The sequence below is a fragment of the Vanellus vanellus genome, assembly GCF_965231255.1.
Source record: "Vanellus vanellus genome assembly, chromosome: 12".
Classification (NCBI taxonomy): Eukaryota; Metazoa; Chordata; class Aves; order Charadriiformes; family Charadriidae; genus Vanellus; species Vanellus vanellus.
In genome coordinates, this window is record NC_138917.1 from 1,349,387 (window position 1) to 1,367,976 (window position 18,590).

At 41.1% G+C, this 18,590-nt stretch overlaps 1 protein-coding gene across 2 annotated transcripts in view; it reads left to right on the forward strand.

Moving 5' to 3' along the window:
* Nucleotides 1–18,590, forward strand: part of GPI (glucose-6-phosphate isomerase) — a 32,400-nt gene that overhangs the window by 3,780 nt on the left and 10,030 nt on the right. Inside the window, exons 1-7 of one of the 2 annotated variants that reach the window (XM_082489316.1) lie at nucleotides 4,000–4,181; nucleotides 8,971–9,061; nucleotides 9,990–10,058; nucleotides 12,969–13,088; nucleotides 15,181–15,264; nucleotides 15,358–15,504; nucleotides 17,919–17,990. In XM_082489316.1, the coding sequence (XP_082345442.1) occupies nucleotides 4,063–4,181; nucleotides 8,971–9,061; nucleotides 9,990–10,058; nucleotides 12,969–13,088; nucleotides 15,181–15,264; nucleotides 15,358–15,504; nucleotides 17,919–17,990 (702 nt within the window). In that variant the 5' untranslated portion in view covers nucleotides 4,000–4,062. Of the gene's footprint in view, nucleotides 1–3,999; nucleotides 4,182–8,970; nucleotides 9,062–9,989; nucleotides 10,059–12,968; nucleotides 13,089–15,180; nucleotides 15,265–15,357; nucleotides 15,505–17,918; nucleotides 17,991–18,590 lie in introns of those variants that run through there. The other variant, XM_082489315.1, reaches the window with a different exon arrangement.

Genomic DNA, 18,590 nt, shown 5'->3' on the forward strand with positions numbered 1-18,590 from the left:
TCTGAGTGACCCCTATTCCACCCAATTCACTGTAGTGAGTGTGCGATTGGATTTCTCCCACTGCTAAAACCAAAAGCTGATGGCTCTGAGACACTCTGCAAATCCGGCTCCTGTTTTGTGTTTGAAACGTGGGACGGGATTTGAAAGTCTGGTCCCATTTCTTACCATCAGTCCTCAGAAGAATGCATTCTACTACTTTCTCTGCAGCCACCCAAGTATTTTGTTCCATTAGCGGAAAATGAAAGCAGGATTCAAGACTGTGGTTTTGTTTGCTTTCATATAATAAAATAAGTTAATACAATGAATATAAATGGAAATGGAATTATATATGAAAATTTTTTATCATGCCAGAAAATTTCAATTAGGGGAAATTAGCCACTTGGTTCTTTCTGATAAATTAATCATAGAGATTATCTATTAAACGTGCCACTTAACCTTTCTGCCATAAGTGCCTGAGGCAGTAGTATTTAGGCTCTACACATTCATTTGGAAATATTAATTTCTATGCAGCTGTCTTCCAAAATGGAATTTTCACTTGTCTTTTTTATAAGTAGGTCATTGTGCAGCTGTTGTTAATAGAGGCTGGCATTTGTAAAATGGTAAATCCACCATTGTACCCTATAGGTCACAAAATTGATCTCCATCAATTACAGAATATCCTTTATTAAAATGCCCTTTCTCAGCCCCAAAGGGTAGCATCCCTCGCTATGATAGCCTTTGGCCTTTTTGGAATGGGAATGTATTTCAGCCGGTTATTTTGTAAGAGCTGAATCACCGCTATGTTCACGCTATCTGTCTTCCATTACTTTAAGATTTTGTCTTGACTCTACATTATTGCTTCCATCTACATTAGAGCAGCCTTAAAATTAATCTTGAGGGAAATTGGTATGACAGCTATCAGCTGTCAGAGAAACAGCTGTCTCAACTGCTGAACCTCCCAGGTCCAAATCCTCCTCCTGCCCTCTACAATGAAATCAATTGGTCTTTTCAATGAAGACAAGGCCGTTCTGTCCCTGTAGTGGTCAGCTGTTACACAGCTTATGGAGAGACAAGCAACTCCTGGAAGAGCTACAAACCTTATCCTGTGGTCTTTAAAGATTAGAATTAGGACCTTGGCCTGGATATCTTTCTTATATGTCATAAAATTTGCATAGTCTGCTGCAGGAGCAGTTTGAACTCTAGAACTCTCTGAGGTGTGTATATCCTGGGAAAGAAGAAAGGAAGTAGAAAGGAGGAGGTCTAAGAAAAGGAAATATGAATGGCAGATAATTTATAAACTTTAAGGTTCATTAAATGAGAGAGAACATCTCAAAATCTTAGAATAGAGTATTACAAAGGAAAGCAAATGGAATTTATATTATGTGAGCAGCAAGCATATTAGTTATGGGTAACAAAATTGGCATTCCAGAAAGCGGAATTGGTAGCAAGACAGAGATGTTACAGTTTGTCCATACTAAGAACTAGAATTAATACATTATTGATTACATTATTGATTACCTGAGCCTATGCATTCTTGCACAGGTACAATAAAGTATGAGAAGAATACCTGTAGATTTGGGATATGAAGCCAACAAAATCCTGCAGACTTTGGGTTTGGGTCGGATAAACTGGAAGATCTCCAAGGTTTAAGACCTGGAGGATTTGGAGACAATCCAAATAGTGCAAGGACTGTGATAAAAAAAAGACAGAGAAGGGGAAACAAAATTGAAGAGAACTGTGTTGAAGCTTGGACTGAGGTACAGTTGAGCAGTTGTGCTGCATAAGAACATGGGATTCAAATTTCATATGAAAAGGAAAAGAACAATTACAAGATTCACAATTGCTCCGTGATCAGAGCAGTAAGAAGCTACAGAGCTATACTGTGGTTTGGCAGTTTGGAAAGGAAGTGGAAAAGTGAGGTGAAAAAAAGAGAACTATAGTAATGAATGAGGATTTAAGAAAGACATTTTAGCAGGTCGAGTAACAAGAGGCAGTGAAATCCTGAATGTGAAGAGTGTAATACCTCAATAATGCCCAAGTTTTGCGGTGAAAGGCAGGACAGGGGAATTGTCAATTTTGAAACAATAGAAGTGGAAAAGTAGAAGCAAAATTGAGACATCACCACCATTTAAGAAAACAACAGGATAGCTGGGAGGACCTGCAAGAGAAGCGAATGTAAATTTATATACATGGCAGACCTTCGGCTTGAGGCTAGTTAGTAGAAAGAGGGGAAGGTGCTCTGAGAACAATGACTACTGCTGATAGCAGGAGAGAAACGCGAGAAAAATGTATGTAAGGGATCCCTGGATTTGGCTGCGATGTGATGAGGCTACTTCAGTGAAATCCCATTTGCCCTGATTTGAGAAAAATCAAACAGGTGAGTCAGGAGAATTTCATGGCTGACTATCAAACGCTATCAGTAAGGTTAACATTTTAAAAAGGATATTTGTTCTCTCCCTATGACTAATAGGAGATATTTATTAGGCCAAAGAACTTTACATCCTGGGTTACCGCATGGCTATGAACAGGAGTCTACAATTATTGAGGGTTTTTTCCCGAACGCGTTGGAAAGGAAGGAAAACGTGTCAAGTTTACATGGCAGTGTGCACGGTGACCTAAGTGATTCTTAAAGACTTATTGGGCACTTGTGTGCTTCTTTGTGGGATCAACTCCATAGTCCAATTGTTACTTGTTGCTTCATTTTCCTTCCTTACAGGAAGGTCCGCAGGGAACCCACGCACTGATGGGTGGTCAGGTAGATTCAGGCAGCGTGCGAGAAGCAGCTTTGCCTTGGGGAAATTGCCCAAACCTGTGATTGGCACAGATGAGAGCAGCCTCTAAAAATGTAAAAAAAAAAAAACACCTGAAAGCGTATAAAGTGATTTATTTTGCTGAAGAAAAAGATTTTGGCCTATTTAACAGTTATTTTAAGTCTGAAAAAGCAAACCTTAGAAACAAGCAAGTGTGAGGTAAGGAATGACCTTCTTTGAACAGTCTATTATCACTATACCAGAGGTACACATTTGTGATTATAATTAAGGATCAATTAAGAATGGGGTTTGCTTTGCAGAAAAAAAAAAAAAAAAAAAAAACAAACCAACCCAAACCCGCTCATTTTGCTGCTTGAGACTCAGGCTGTGATTTTAGCGATCTGAGTCCAGTTCACGCTCTGTGACTCTGATTCAGGCCCAGATCCATGAAGGGGCTTAGGTGCTTAGAATACGACTTCACTGAGATTTATTCACCTAAACCGCCGAGAGGAATCTCTGGAATTTGACATACTCCCGTATACGCCCGTGTTGAAACAACATTTCTGCTTTATGCCCACAACAGCTTTTTTTTTTTGCCCCGAAGAACGGCGCAGCTGCCCGCGGGCCTGCCCCGGCCTGCCGCCCCCGCCCGGCCCCGCCTCAGGCCCGTAAGCTCCTTACGCAATGCCCGGGCCCGGCGAGGTTCCCGGGGCAGCCGGCATGTCGTGCGGGGCCGATCTGAAGTAGCGGGTAGATAATGGTGGCAAAAACAAGTGGGCACCCTTTTGGGGAGGTCCAGCACAGGTGTCGGGGCGGCGTTGTTGCCGGGCGAGCGCTGAGAGCCACAGGGATGTGCCCAAGGCCTGCTGCCGGGCCCACAGCGTCGGCGGCGCTTCCCTCACCGCGCTCCCCGGGCCTCGCCTTGCCCCGCCGCGCCGTGGGGCCGCCACGGGTTAAAAATGACCCCAGGGAAGCGACGTTGGTTTTAACCAGGTCAACTCCCTCTACGCGCCGCGCCCTGAAGCCACCGCGGCGGCTGAGCGGGGCGGCCAGCGCGGCAGATCCCCACTGCCTCGCACCAAGGGCCACCAGCGCTGCCCGCCCCGCTCAGAGGGACCGGCGGGCGGAGCCCTGGGCCCCCTTTCGCCCGCACGGCAGCTAGGGAATCCCGGCGGGGCGGCCCGCAGAGGTGGGGGGAGGCCGGGGCGGGGCCGGCGGCAGGAGGCCGAGCTCGCCGCTATAAAAGCGGAGACGGCGGCGGCGGTAGCTCCGCTCGCCGTGCTCGCTTCCGCGCCTCAGCCCGCGTTCGCCTCAGCCCTCCCTGCCCGCTAACATGGCGCTCTCCGGCGACCCCCGTTTCAAGAAGCTGGTGGAGTGGCACAAGGCGAACTCCTCCAAGCTCGTCCTGCGGCAGCTCTTCGAGGCCGACAAGGATCGCTTCCAGAAGTTCAGGTAAGGCAGGGGTGGCCCCCGCCCCCCTTCCCCCCGCGGCCGAGCGGGGCGGCAGCCGCTCCTGCCCACCGCCGCGGCCCGCCGGGCCCTCAAGCCGCCGGGCGCTCCCGCCTGTGAGGCCCGGGGCTGTGCGGAGCCCCCTCCCGCCCTTCGCCCAGGTGGGCCTCGCCGCGGGCGGGCGGGATGCGGCCTCACGGCGGAGCCCTGGCGTTTTCCGCGGAGCTCCCGCTCCCTCCTCCCGGTGTGAAGGGGCAGCGGGGCCCAGCGGGAGACGGCACCGCGCAGGCAAGGGACGCTCCCGCCGGCCTGCGGGAGAAGGGGGACGGGACCGGGGGAAGGGCGGCCGGAGCCGCGCCGACCGGTGGGAGGGCGATGGCGGGCCCCGGGCGGGGCGGGGGGACGCCTCGGCAGCCCCCGAGCGGGGCGGCCCTGCCCGCTTGTCCTTGACTCATCCTTGCAGCAGGGTACGTGCCGGGAAGCACAGCGCCGGGCTGCCGCTCGCACAGCGGCATTGTGGGTCCCGCCTTTCTCAGTCTCTCGCACCCGCCGTGCTTAGTCACGATAAGATCGCGAGGAGCCGTGCGCCCAGACCTGTCGGCAGCACGGCCGTGCCTACCCCTACCCCTGCCCCGAAATGGGGAACGCGGGGTGGGGGGTGTTCAGCAGGTTTCGCCCTCCCTTCCCTCACGCACGTTACAGTGAATGCGTTGCAGCATGTCTCTGGCTGCAGGAGGAAGTAGGACGGGGGAGCGGTGTGATGGTGTTCAGCAGTTTCATCCTGTGAAGCGGCGCTGACGTTTTCTGTACACTGGAGATGGTGCCGAGAAGTTGTGTGTGTGGTTGCATTGTTGGGCTCTACCAGTGATTTGAGAGCTCTAACGCCATGCAGGTGCATCCCTGACTTGAGTCTTAAAGTGAGCCCGGGTAATACAGGTATTATTACCTTCGGTTCTCCAGTGTTGAGATGACTTGTTGCATGTCATCCAACCCTCTTTGATGATTGGACTCAATGATCTGAAAGGGCTGTTCCAACCTAGATGATTCTATGTATGAAACTTTCCATTTGCGTCCTAGGTAAAGTGACTTTTCTTTCCTCTTGAGCTGATTAGGTACTTCTTAAATTGTAATTAAGCATCACACATGAAGTCCTGCATACCAGTGTACAAGAGCTAAAATGACATTTGCATTGATGGAAAAGGTATGCTAATTTTTCAGAGTATTGACTTCATCTGGCTCTTCTAGCAGGACTTTTTATACTGTTAAATAACTTTATTAATATTACCTTATACAAATCTACTAGCTCTTCTCTCATAGAGCTAGTTCTGGTTGCAGCTTCTCCTTATCTCCAGTATATCCCAAGAGGCTGAATTTGGTAATATCCTTGGAACAAAAGAAAGCTGCAGCAAACTAGCTAAATAAATCAAAAAGTATAATCAAGAGGTTTCTTATAAGGTTCTTTCCTGAATGGCTTAAGCAAGTACTCTTATTGGGGACAGAACTGCATCTTAATCTCATTGGCTGTCACTTTGATATTATCCAAGCTACTTTAACCGTAAAGTAGACTCTCAATCTCAGTCTGTATTTAATTGCTCTTGTCAATGTGTAACAGACTTTGAGTGTTACACTGTCACTGTGTGCCGTAACCAAGGAGAAGATATTTGACAGCTATTGTTTCAGGCACATACTCATCTCTAACATGTCTTTTTCATGCTGAAAGTGGTCAGTGTGTCTCCTAGAATGTGTTTATCTGATTATTTTTTTTTGTGAAACATTCTTAGTGAAGGTTATCTGTTTCAGATGGCTGCCCAGCTTAATGTCCTTTTGTGCTGCCTATAAGGATAGGAAACAGTCTAAGTGTTTTAAGTTTACTTAATCTATCTTAATGCTTTATTTTCATTATTTCAGTCCTGTTTCCTGATAAATCTATGCATTCTGGACTACCAGGAGAACTTTCTCATAGCAAAATACAATTGCAGAACTGACAGCCTGGGTTAGTTTGACAGATCTGCTGGTATACTTCTTGCTGGTTGCCACTTTATGAGCCAGATCAGCAGGATGATGGTGGTTAACATGCGTTGAAAGCCTAAGCAGTCTGGAGGTTTGGCCACAAGGTCCTCTGTAGTTTGCACTTCTCTCCTCGTGCTAAATTAATCTTTATGAATACCTCTCACTTAGTTCTGCTAGCTATTATAAAATCATTGACTGTCTGCCTTCCTCTAGGAGGAAAAGAGAAACCTATACCCATACAAAAGTGCTTCCTGATACTGGTTCTGGAGAAACTTCAGACTGGTGTGAATAACTTTTAATCTATCTCATCTTTGACCACAAGTGTCTATTATAAGAACCTTACACTCACTGTGTCCTACAGAATATAGGTAGAAGATCCTTTCTCCATTTTGTCCTTTTTTCTTCCTCACAATTTATATATCCTGATTTCCTGATTGGGCGTGTAGTCAAACCTGTAGGGTACGCTTTGGCTTTCTTTGCCACCCAAATGTAAGGTCTTGTAGGAACAGTGGGTCTTAACAACATGGCTTGTTCAGCAGAAAAACTTGACTAGTCTTGAAGGGTTATAACTGATATGATGCAGATAATAGACACCTGGATGCTGATTATAGATACCTTGATGCAAATAGCTGGCGCAAGATAAAAAGCACTAGTATTACACTCCTGCTAGTTAGCTTGTCCATTATGAAGGATCAGAAAGAGCCTCCAATCTAAATGGAAAACATACCACCAGGGAATCCATGTGTAATGATACATGTAGGGGTTGCATGCAGCTTCTTTAGTTTGTGCTTAGATGGGAGATAAAATCAATCTGAGATGCTGCAGGTGACCTTCCGAAGGGCTGCATCACTTAAATGTGAATGTGGCTTACGTGACAAGTCTCTTGTTCCACCTGGGTAGCGCTACCATTAGCTGCTGCACTGCAGAATGGGTGGCGTAGCAGAATGCAACTGAGCTGCAGGGTTTGGGGCTTCTGTTTAAATAAAGGGTGGATCTTGGTGTAAGGGTTTAGGATGAGATTACATTGCATGCTGCATGTTCACCTTGTGTGTGGGGAAGTTAGATTTGGTAGTCATTGCTTGCTTTTTTGCATGAAATGTCTTGGGATGCCATCTTTCTGCAGTTTCTTCAAATCAGTAGTGATTTGAATCCAGCCAGAATTTCATGGGATGCTTTGTCTTCTAGGTCTAGTGAGATTGGGTTTTATTCATGTAAGTAAAATAACAGTGAATTGTAGGAGTCAGGTAAACATAAAGAAAAGATTAAGGATTTCATGTTCATGGAGTAGAACGCTGGGAAAGACTTAAAATCCTCATACTACAGCTTAATATAGAAAGATAAGATTCTACTGCTCTAAACTGTAGATGTATTAGTATACTAATGGCCTTGCTGTATCATTAGTAAAATGTGTTCAAATCTGAGACCTGTCTCTAAATTGCATCAAATCTCAAATAGAAAGACTTGCAGGATTTGTTCTTATTTTTCTTCCGTACTGTATCATTAAATAGCAAATTTGGCAGGTGAGAGGTAGCAGTTCTTCCCTTAGCCAGCTGTATTTCAGATATCCTTGCACTGGATGGTCAGGGTTTCAGGATTACGGTTTGCAGCCCACTGAAGAGATGGGTGGTTAACAGTATTGATGCTGGTTTTCCTTACTTGCCTTGTGTTCTCACCTATAAAAGAAACACTTTTCTAAGATTGTGCTTGAAGACACCTTCCTTTCCTTATTTAGTGTCTCTTGTGTTTTAAGACCAGAAAAAGGATGCGTTACTGTGTTTTTCTCAAGTTAATGAAACCATCCAAATGTCTAGCCCTTAGTGGTTATTACTGTTATTGCAAGTTCAGCTCCATTCTTTCTTTGCAGAACTTGCCTGCTCTGCCATATTATGTCTGTTTGGAACAGCAATTATGCCACGGTTTGTCCCTGCAAAGTCTCTGGCATATGTGGTCACTAAAATAACTGCATATTTCTGTGCTCAAGTATTGGGAAAGAAAAAGCAGGGGAGATAAGAACAACACGGAAACTCTGAGAATTTAGATGCATGCAATTTCCTGTGGCTTGCGCGTGTGGAGCAAAAGTGAGAGTAACATATAAAAGGCTGTCTGTGCTTTTATAGGAGGCCCGCTGAATTACTTGCAGGACTTCAGTTCTTCAGGTTAGAGTAAGCACATATATTTGGCTGTAAATTAGTGCAAAGAAGAAATAGGTAGAAAGCGGTGCTGTAAAGGACTAGATGGACTGTAGAACTTCTCATGTAGATACAAGGCTGGTAAATACAAAGGGGCTCACTTGATATCTGTTGGACTACCGTTTCTGTTCATGTCTCCATATAAAAGAATGACTATATTTGTTGAAAAGACCTGTAGGAAGACAGGTTAATTTTTTAGCAGCAAAACAATGTGGTAAGCTTTTTACCTATGATATATTAGGAAAAAGCTAATTATTGCTAGAGAATGGCAGTGGCTCAGTGAAAACAGAATGTGATTGTCCAATTGCGTGTTAAATATACTTCATTGTATTTGGACTTTCACAAGCAGAAAGTGGAAGCTATAACTTAGCTTGTTGAAAGCCATGCTCTTCAACTACAACTACACACTAGCAAGTCATTTTATGGAACTTGTGGGGCAAATCAGTCCCTCAGGTTATCTTTACTAACTTTGTATAATTATTTATAATATAATAATTCCAATTATTTTGTAACCTGTAGAGGAGTTATCATTGTCTTGCTTAAAAACAGTCACTTCAGGAACGTGCAATTAAACAACCTGTTTATTTTAATAGCTTGACCCTGAATACTAATCATGGGGATATCTTACTGGATTATTCGAAGAACCTTGTTACAGAAGAAGTGATGAAAATGCTGATGGAACTGGTAACTTGGTTTATTAATTCCACATTTTAACAAATAGATATTTTTTTTTAAGCTTAACTTTTACCTGTAACTGATTATTCTATACATTTAGCTCTGAATTTGAGAGACTGACAAAGTTAAAAGGCATCTGTTTACAAATCTTGGCAATGTTCAATGTCTTCCATTGTCCTTTAGCCCCAAGGTACAAGGCCAGTTTTCAATGTGCAGATCTGTTTCTTGTGCTCACTGAAAATATTTTTGTCTGTGTAACAGACCAGCTGGCATATGGCACTGTTACTGAGGTCTAAATAAGACAGATTCATGTAAAGGTGTAAGAGAAGGTGATGTCTTCTATACCTGCAATTGAAACAATACTTCATCTGTCTTGCAGTCTTAGTTTTGAGATTCATTTGCAATTAGATGTATTTTAAGAAATAAGTTTGTGTCATTAACTTCTATTTAGCATGGTGTCCATATTTACAACCCTTCCTTAACTTCTGGTTCAGCCAAAGGCTTAGACTAGATAGGACACAGATTTTTTAGAAAGGGAAGAACTAGCAAAAATAGCCATAGCAAAACTACTTCTGCTAGTCTTCAATTTAAAAAAAAAAAACAATAAAAATTCTAAGCTGGTACAAAGAATCATTGATGAATCCCTGTAGCAGTATGACAAGATGAAACTGAGGAAGATGAATTCATTGCATTGTGGTCATTCAGCACAGAATACTGGGTAACCTCTTAAGGAAATAAACAGCATGCATAAAAATGCTTGCTTTAAAATAAGAAAATCCATTTTTAAGCTAGAATCTAGTGGGTCTTTTAATCTAATACCATATTTCTTGTTTCACTGTCTTATGTGGTAAATGTTCACTCTTTATGTAGCTGGACCTTTGTAGTGCATGTTGCCTTCTTACTATTTTTAAGAGGAATCTATTTTTACATTTCTCAGGCAAAGTCAAGGGGTGTGGAAAGTGCCAGAGAGCGCATGTTCAGTGGGGAGAAGATCAACTTCACTGAGGTAGGGCTATTTCTGTCCATGGTTCTTTTCCTTCCGTTATGCCTGTATATTATGGACATTTGTGCATCTGTGTAAGAAAAGTCTTGAGAAAACCTACTCTAATTGCTACTCTGAAACACTGAGTGGTTGTACATGTTTGCTTCACTACTTACATGAGAAATTTTTACAGCTCTGACAAAAAGACAGAAGAAAATGTGTGTGAATAAAACTATTCAATCCTCCCTTCAACACACATCTTAATATTTTTTTTTTGAGATTTTGGTGGTACATTTTTTTTTTCTTGTCTTTTCTTCCCTCTTTTGTAGAGAGGAAGATGAGTTAGATCTTGCAAAGGGAATGGAACAGAGTATTGCATTCCAGGTATCCCTTATATGCTTTTGCCTAATGTCAGTGTTCATAAAGCATAGTAAACTACTTACAAAGTTTTAGTGAGGATTGTGTAACACTTTCTGCTTTGGGTTGTTGATGGTACTTATCTTTGGGTACGTTAAACAATAGAGACTATAAACCATCTTGGGAAATTAGCCACCCATTTCAGTAAGAGGATGAATATCTTCCTCATTTTGTAGATCTGAAGGTTGTAATTATGGTTAAATCTTCACTAAAACATACAGGAAACCAAACTGTACCTTTTTCTGAAATTAGAAATAGGATGAAAGCTCGACACTCAACAGTATAGTGTGTTTTATTAGTTTGCCTTAAATATTAATGTCTATTTAGTATGTTTGAGGTAAATTCACAGAAATCAGTATTTCCTTTGACTTGGTTATTGACTGATTTAGCTGTTGCACAAGCTGTTTGCTTAAAATAACTCAGCAGTTGGACATTGTACTGTTTGTGAATACTACATCTTTGCAAAAATGCAAAGACGGAAATGGATAAAGCTTCACTGGAGAAATGGTTCCTCTTCCTTCTCTATTAATGCCTTCAATTCACAGATGTAATTCTAGCTAGGGGAAAAAGGGCGATAAGTCATAGATCTGCCTGGAGGATTGGTTTCTCAGACATTGCCTCCCACTAGCCTTGTGCGACACAAATTATTACAGGGTTAGCCTGTTTCTGACTCTAATAGTAACTCTGTTATGGAGTTACTCTTCATCGTCTACATGAGAGCAAATGTAACAGCTGAAGCCTTCTCAGAAGGATGCAATTTAATGCAGTTTAATAATATTGTGTTTGGCTTCTGCTGCTAGCTCCCTATTTTGCTACTGTCTTGATACAGCAACTTTATGTAGCAATTAACTGCACAATGAGTCTAGAAACATCTTTTTTTTATTATCAGTCAGAAGTTGACTTGGAATTAGATTTGGGTTGTTTCATTTTTTTGGTTTGTATAGAATATCAAATCAAGTTGATTTGGCTCTGGAATATGAGCATGTGGACAATGTGAAATTATGAGACCTTAAAAACACGGTGCTGTCGAACAGCATGACTGAATAAACCTAAAGTAATAAGACAGAAGGGAGCTGCTTAATGGCAAGAACAGACTTGTGTGCTGCTCTTGTTCTGATTTAGAACATTTTTTAGCTATTTGTCTTAAGTATTTAAGACTTGTCTGTATTTGGTGCTGCAGGCATTGGCTGTATGGTGTGTGCTTATGTGGAAATTCTTTATAGTGCACCCAAGCATGTAATTGCCAGGTGTTTGTCCCAGGTAAGTTAAAACTTGCAGCTTGACACGACACAAAGACAGTGTCTTACAAGGTAACTCATATCTCACCACTTGTTATGGGGACAGTCTTCGCAGCCCGCCCAATATTTAGAAAATAATTCTATTTAACAGTAGACATCAGGTCAAATATGACTGCTTCTCTTGATCAAGACAAAGCTTCTTTCAAGCCTGATAGTGAGCAGTATTTAGCAAATAATACCATTCTGTGGCTGAGTGTTGCAAAAAAAAAAAAAAAATGCCCCTGATCACCCCAAATTTAAGTGGGTACGCTTTGATAATTAGCAACTGAAAGAGCTTTTTCGTATTCCAAGTCAGTAACTGCAAACTCAATGATTTTTGAATTAGCGTTTGGTATTTAAATCGTAACTTGGCAGTTCATATTGTCTGTGTTGTCTTTGTCTCACAATGCCTCTCATTGTAGCAAGGAACAATGAGGTAGAGCAGACTAATTTTTTTAATTTGTTCATTAGTATTGACTAACTCCTTCATTCTAAATTAAAGCTGTTAAGCTCCTGAACAGGCGAAATCACAGGCCAGATTTCAGTGCTTTGACTTGTGTATGACTGGAGAATTAATATAATATGGTGCATGCTAACAGATTTTATCTTTTTTTCCCCTCATAACACAACTACCATCCACATATCTGGTGTGCAAGTGTTCAGGCAATGTTTAATTGTGGGCAGTGGATAGAATAATGTGGCTATTGTATTCCTTGTTGTCAAATGTTTAAATACATATTTGTCTCTTCCTATATGAAATGGACTACTCGGGATAATTGAGGAAATGCCAGAGAAAACTTTGGCCGCTTATTATAATTGATTTTCAATATTGTCATTAATAGGAAACAACTTCAACCTGAAGCATGCCAAAATAATTAAGATCGTGGAGTACTGAATATTGCTGAATTCCAAATCTCAAATATTAAATGCTTTTCAAGGGATTTTGAGCTTTCTTTTCAAAGTAGACAAATAAGCTGTTTGTTTACTTTGTGTATTATATGCTTTTGTAAGCCCTCTGCATTGATTCCATGAAGTGAGAGGGTGATTTAGATAGCTGGTGGTGAGTGTGTGTATATACATGTGCACGCACGCACACACACACACTACTGCTCTACTAATTCCAGTTAGTCTAAAAGATTTTTAAGTTTTGAAGATTGTACTACCTTCTGGATCAGGCACCTGAGGCCCCTGGAAATAGTTTGGAAATAGCTTCATTTTTTTTTCCCCCTTCTTGTTTCAGAATCGAGCTGTGCTTCATATTGCTCTGAGAAATCGTTCCAATGTGCCAATACTTGTAGATGGGAAGGATGTTGTTCCAGAAGTAAACAAAGTGTTGGACAAAATGAAACACTTCTGCCAGGTATAAAGTACCGCCATAGCTTATTTCTCATATATTTGTTCTATACCCAGCCAGGTTCTTACCCGTGTATTGTGAAGCACTGATTTAGGCTGGTTCACATGGGTTATTGTGCCCTTGTTTGAGGTTTATAATAGTTCTGGCTCAAGTATGGAGTTGGTTTTACTACGATTCACTGTTCTCTCTCTGTTCCCAGTTGGGTTTTTCTTTAATGGGCTCTCTAGATCTTGCTCTTTTAGTGGTAATCTTGCATTTACTTCAGAAGCCTTGTAAATCATTAAGTACTGTTCAAATACTGCCTTGTTTCTTCTTGCTAATTTTCCAACTACTTGACTCTATCAAGTAGAAACTGCCTCTTAAAATTAGTGTAAAATCAGGAGAGAGGTAGAAGCCTGCAGCTCACTCTCAATTTGATTACGCTCTACTTAAATAGTTTCTTAAAATTCTTCCAGTTTTAGGTTGGATTCCTTTATGATTCTGTTCTGTTTGTAGCTTTAGCAATGTAAAAGAGGGTTTATTTTTTTTTTTTGTTCCCTAGTTAAATACAGCAGTTAACCATTATCTTCAAACGTCATTAACTGTTCTTTTATTCTGTGCATCTTTAAAATGAAGGCATCTGTCAGATCAATTGAGGAAATGCTCTGAAGAACGTCATAGAGCACTCTAACAGAGTCAAATTTGTGTGATAAAACTAATCAGTAAAAGCTCACTGAATAGTTTTAGTGCATTTTAAATGTGGCTGTGAAGAACTGGACCTGCTTGGTTGCTATTGTCTTGCAAAGGTGGTAGTGGCCAGTATCTCTGCCAACTCATAATTGTTACCCTATACAGAATGAGCCTGGATTATGTCCAGTTCCTAATGGATAAAGGCCAAAACCACAATAACTGACACTAATTGGTCTGAATTTGGTAGTTTCTTCAGATAGTGTAAGAATTGGGTGGCCACAGAAATTCAATGGTCTGTTTTCCACTGTAGAGTTTTTAGCTGATTAAGATTTTAGTGCAAAACATGAGTTTTCATGGGTGTCGCCCTCTTTATTGCTGGATGGTTTCAATCATTAGAGCTCGTGAATATCACTTTCCATGCAGATGTATCTTCTCTGAAAAATAAAAATCATCATAAGCAGTTCCTCTGGAAAGATTAACAAAAGATGCTTGTTTCAGTTGGCTGACTTAGGCAGGTGGAATTTTTAAAGTATGGCCAACATCATCTACAGGCCACAGGAATGGTGTATGCTAAAAATGAATTTTCTGTTTGGAAAAACAAAAGGCATAACTTAGCTGCTCTTCTTCCCTACAGATGTCTATCAAGTGACTTGTAGAAAAATTGCTTTAGAGTTGGGGAATGTACGTAGAAGGGTGCATGATACTAGAAATATTCCTTTTGTGATTGGAACAAATGTAATGCATAGGTGGTACATGATGGACAAAATTCAATGCTATGTTTTGCTGTTACTTGATGATTGTAACTTTGTCAGAACTCTCAGTAACTCTTAAAACAGCAAGAAGAGAGCAGAAGCCTGTACTGTGTGCGATTAAGGTGAAGCCCAGAAATAAATCTTAATGCAAAACGTACATGCAATAGAAAAGCTTTTCTACGTTTGGCTTGCTAATAAATCTCTATCTCCATGGCTTTATTCATATTTTAATGTCTTGCAGTTTAGTTAGCAAATTGCCTCTAATTAAAGAAGCTTAAAGAACCCTTTCACGTGCAAATATTTGTTGCAAATAGTTTAATGCCCAAGACTCTTTCATTTTTCGCTTTATTTCTCTTGCCTTTGCCAACACTCTGTAGTAAGTACTATAGTAGTCCACACAGAAGGAGAGTTTGATCTTGCAGTGTGCTTTTAAATATGTGCATTAGCCTTCTAACACTTAATGGAGTGTCATCTTAGACATAACCAAATGTCTAACTAAGAAAGTAGCTTGGAGTGTAGGCTTTAAATTCTAGAAGCCTGAAAGTTGTCTTCAGAGACTTCCTACAGCAATACCTGAAAACACAGCCTACTCTCAGTGTTAGAATCACTTGCTTTAGTGTAAGTATAAAATAGTCATTACAACCTTTTTTTTTTTTTTTTTTACTTTTTTTCCACAGAGAGTCCGTAGTGGCGAATGGAAAGGGTACACTGGAAAGGCAATCACTGATGTGGTCAATATTGGGATTGGTGGCTCTGACTTGGTAAGCTCCTGACTTGTATACGTCTTCCACACCTTTTTGTGTGTGTGTGCATGCTTGCAATGAAGATAAAATCTAATTGTTACTTCTGTCTAGGGCCCTCTGATGGTAACTGAAGCCCTGAAACCATATTCCAAGGGAGGCCCTCGTGTTTGGTTTGTATCCAACATTGATGGTACTCATATAGCCAAAACCCTGGCTGAGCTTAAACCGGACACTACGCTCTTCATCATTGCATCAAAGGTATGTCTAATACAAGCACTGGGCTGTAACTTTGTCTGATTGTAAAAGATTCAGTCAGAATAGAAGTCTGTCCACAGGAAGATCTAAATCGGGGACTTCTGGTGTGGGCTATTTGTAAACAGGTCTATTGTGATTCATCCTAAACTTGCAGTACAGGTCTGTGTTGCTACTGAAATACTTGGTGATCCAGAAGTGAAGTGCTGAAAATTACTTAACCTCAACAAATAAGAAACATGAGCAATTTCATGTTGTCTAGGGTGTATTTCTCAGTCAACGCAAGTTTAAGCCTTATTCACAAAAGTTTATTTTACTGTGCTTCTCTGGATGTGTTATAGTTTGAGAGACCCATAACAATTTGTTGTTGTTTAGACAATCATTCTATCACCCGATGACCCCTCCCCACCTGGGAAAGGGAAATTGGGAAAAACAAGGAAACCAGGGAGCTGAAATATAAACAGATTTAATAGAATAAAATTAGATAATTAACACTAACAGCACTAAAGAACTGATATTGATCCCAACACCAATACAGAATATGCAAAGATTATACTCAGCCAATTATATCAGTAGGAAGCTGTGCACTCCCAACAGTGGACAGCAAATGTGGGACACCGTGAGCGCTACAGCTTCAGGAGGAAGGGAAGGGCTCAGGGCTCCGGCACCGGGACCTGAAGTTCTCAGGATGGCAGCCATCAAGGGAGAGAGAGAACTTCGCAGCAAACTTTCTAATTTATAATGAATGTGATGTTGATGGTATGAAATAATCCTGTTGGCCGGCTTGGGTCAAGTGCCCCAGTCTCTCTCCTCCTCATCCCTGTACCTGGCGAGCTTGAAAACACTGAGACCTTGAGACCCACGCACCATAGCTGGCTGTAAAGTAAATATTTTCACAAGTTCAGACACTGGAGTCTTCTAAAAGTGCAGTTTTCCCAAGTATTAGAAGAGAAATTAGTCCTGTGTCACTCAAACCAGGACAGGGTGGAATATAGGATCCTATGTGGTTATTTCTTTGAAATTCAAGACCTCACTGTCTCATTCCTTACTTTTATTAAAGGTTGCTTTTGGTCCTTTGTCTTAAGTACAGTATTACATGTTAACAGTTTTCTGGTTTTTGCATTTTTGTTTTGCATTAATGAATTGCACGTAGCTTGGGAATCTTCATTCTGTTTTAGGGTAATATCAAAATATCTTTACCTAAATAACTTATACTGTTTTCCTAAGCTTCTTTAATTACAAAGAGGTAAAGATAGCCTTCTGGTAGTTTAGAAGGTGACATTTATTTCTGAATACAGACTTAATACCTGCCTTTTTTTTAAGTCTTGCCTCGCTAATAGCTTATTCTGTAAACATAATTGCTAGCTGCTACCTTCCTTTGAGGAACACTTCTGTCTTAGCAGAGGAAACTGATAAGGGCAAACTCCATAATTACGTAACTTGGGTCGCCTTCATTTGTAAAGCACAGTAGAACCTTTTTGCTGTTGAAGACAGAATCTGCAACAAATGAACATGTGTGTAATGCTGGCTATGTGCTACGGTGGTGCTCATTATCTTATCTTGGCAACACTGCAGCCGAGCAACAACTTATGGAATAATAAGGAAACTTCACAAAGTAATACTAATGGTCACTTTGAATAATTGAGTTCAAGGATCACGGTTCAAAGGCTTAGAAGACTGCCAGATTGAAAGAGTAACACTTCCATTTCTGTTTGCCAGACTGTAGTTAAATAATTGGATATATTTGGAGGGGGATGAATGGCATTTTTTTGTTTTCCATAACAGGCTTGTGTTTCATAATGAAATATTTTGGGAGATGGGTGAGAGTAGGTTGAGTCTAGTGTTCATCCTTAAAGCTAAATTTTGATGGTTGAGTAAATCAGAATGGTGGTAGAGATTTGCAAAACTGCATGACTGAACTTCTGTGCACACTTCATGAAGCAGGAAAATGTTTTTGTCTAATCAGCATAACAAAATTATGGCAGGAGTCTTAGCAGAAATGCGTGTTCCTACATGAAAAGTAGGAATTGAAGAACAAGAGGACAATCCAGCTAGGTTATCCTGTTTTGAGGCTCAATTAGTTCCTTTTCAGTTGAACGGTAAAACTTCGTATTTAGTGAAAGACTAAAGTAGAAAAATTCAGTCTCAAGGTTTTGCATAACAGTTTGAGGGAGGGAAGGTAGGAAATGGGGAATAATTATTCCAATTCCAGATATATGCTAGTTTAGATAGGTAAATCTAGCAATGCTAGTAATCACTGGATTGATAAGCTTTTTTTGCTGAAATCTGGCAGCAGCTGTCTGTTATGAACATCTAGAATCACTCTGTTCTGATTATTTGGAACATATGTTTTAGCAGCCTGAACTTGTTTCAATTTTAAGGACACTGTTTTACATACTTCCTTGTTCTCTGATGTGCAGACTTTCACCACCCAAGAAACTATCACCAATGCAGAAACGGCCAAAGAGTGGTTCTTGCATGCTGCTAATGATGTAAGTCTAATATGTTATGTAACAGAATGCAACAGCTTTCCGTTGTGCAGTTTCTCCCTGGTCATTCTGTGTGCTTTGGAGTGGAGCCAATAGCTGCCCAAATGTAAGCTGTATCACTCAGCAAATGCTGTACTTAGAACGTTTCAGTGCTTCGTGGTTAGTGACAGGTTAAGTTCGATCAAATTGATAAAACCACCAGTTTTCATCATAAATAGTTGTCATGCATTGTTCCCCCAAATCCTGCCTGCCAAGTAAGAGTGTAGTATTTGCGTTAGAGCTGGCTAATAAGTTGGTGGAACCACTGATATGGAAATCCAGGAATATGGTGTCTATGTGGTGTTTCCTTCCAATTCTTGGGAAATCTTTAAAAAAAAAAAAAACTAGAAATGAAGCCATGGTTGGAATGAAATACTGCAATTTCTATGGCAGATGGTTGTGCTATGAATAGAAACCATGCGTTTGGCTCATTCTCTCCTATTTCTAACCTTTAAAAGAAAAAGGTGGAAACTGCCTACTCAGGTAATTAAGGTGGTCTTTAACCTGTTCTAGTCATGGTAGCTGTACTTAGTTTGAAAGCTGGGCTTTGAAATTCCTCGTTAC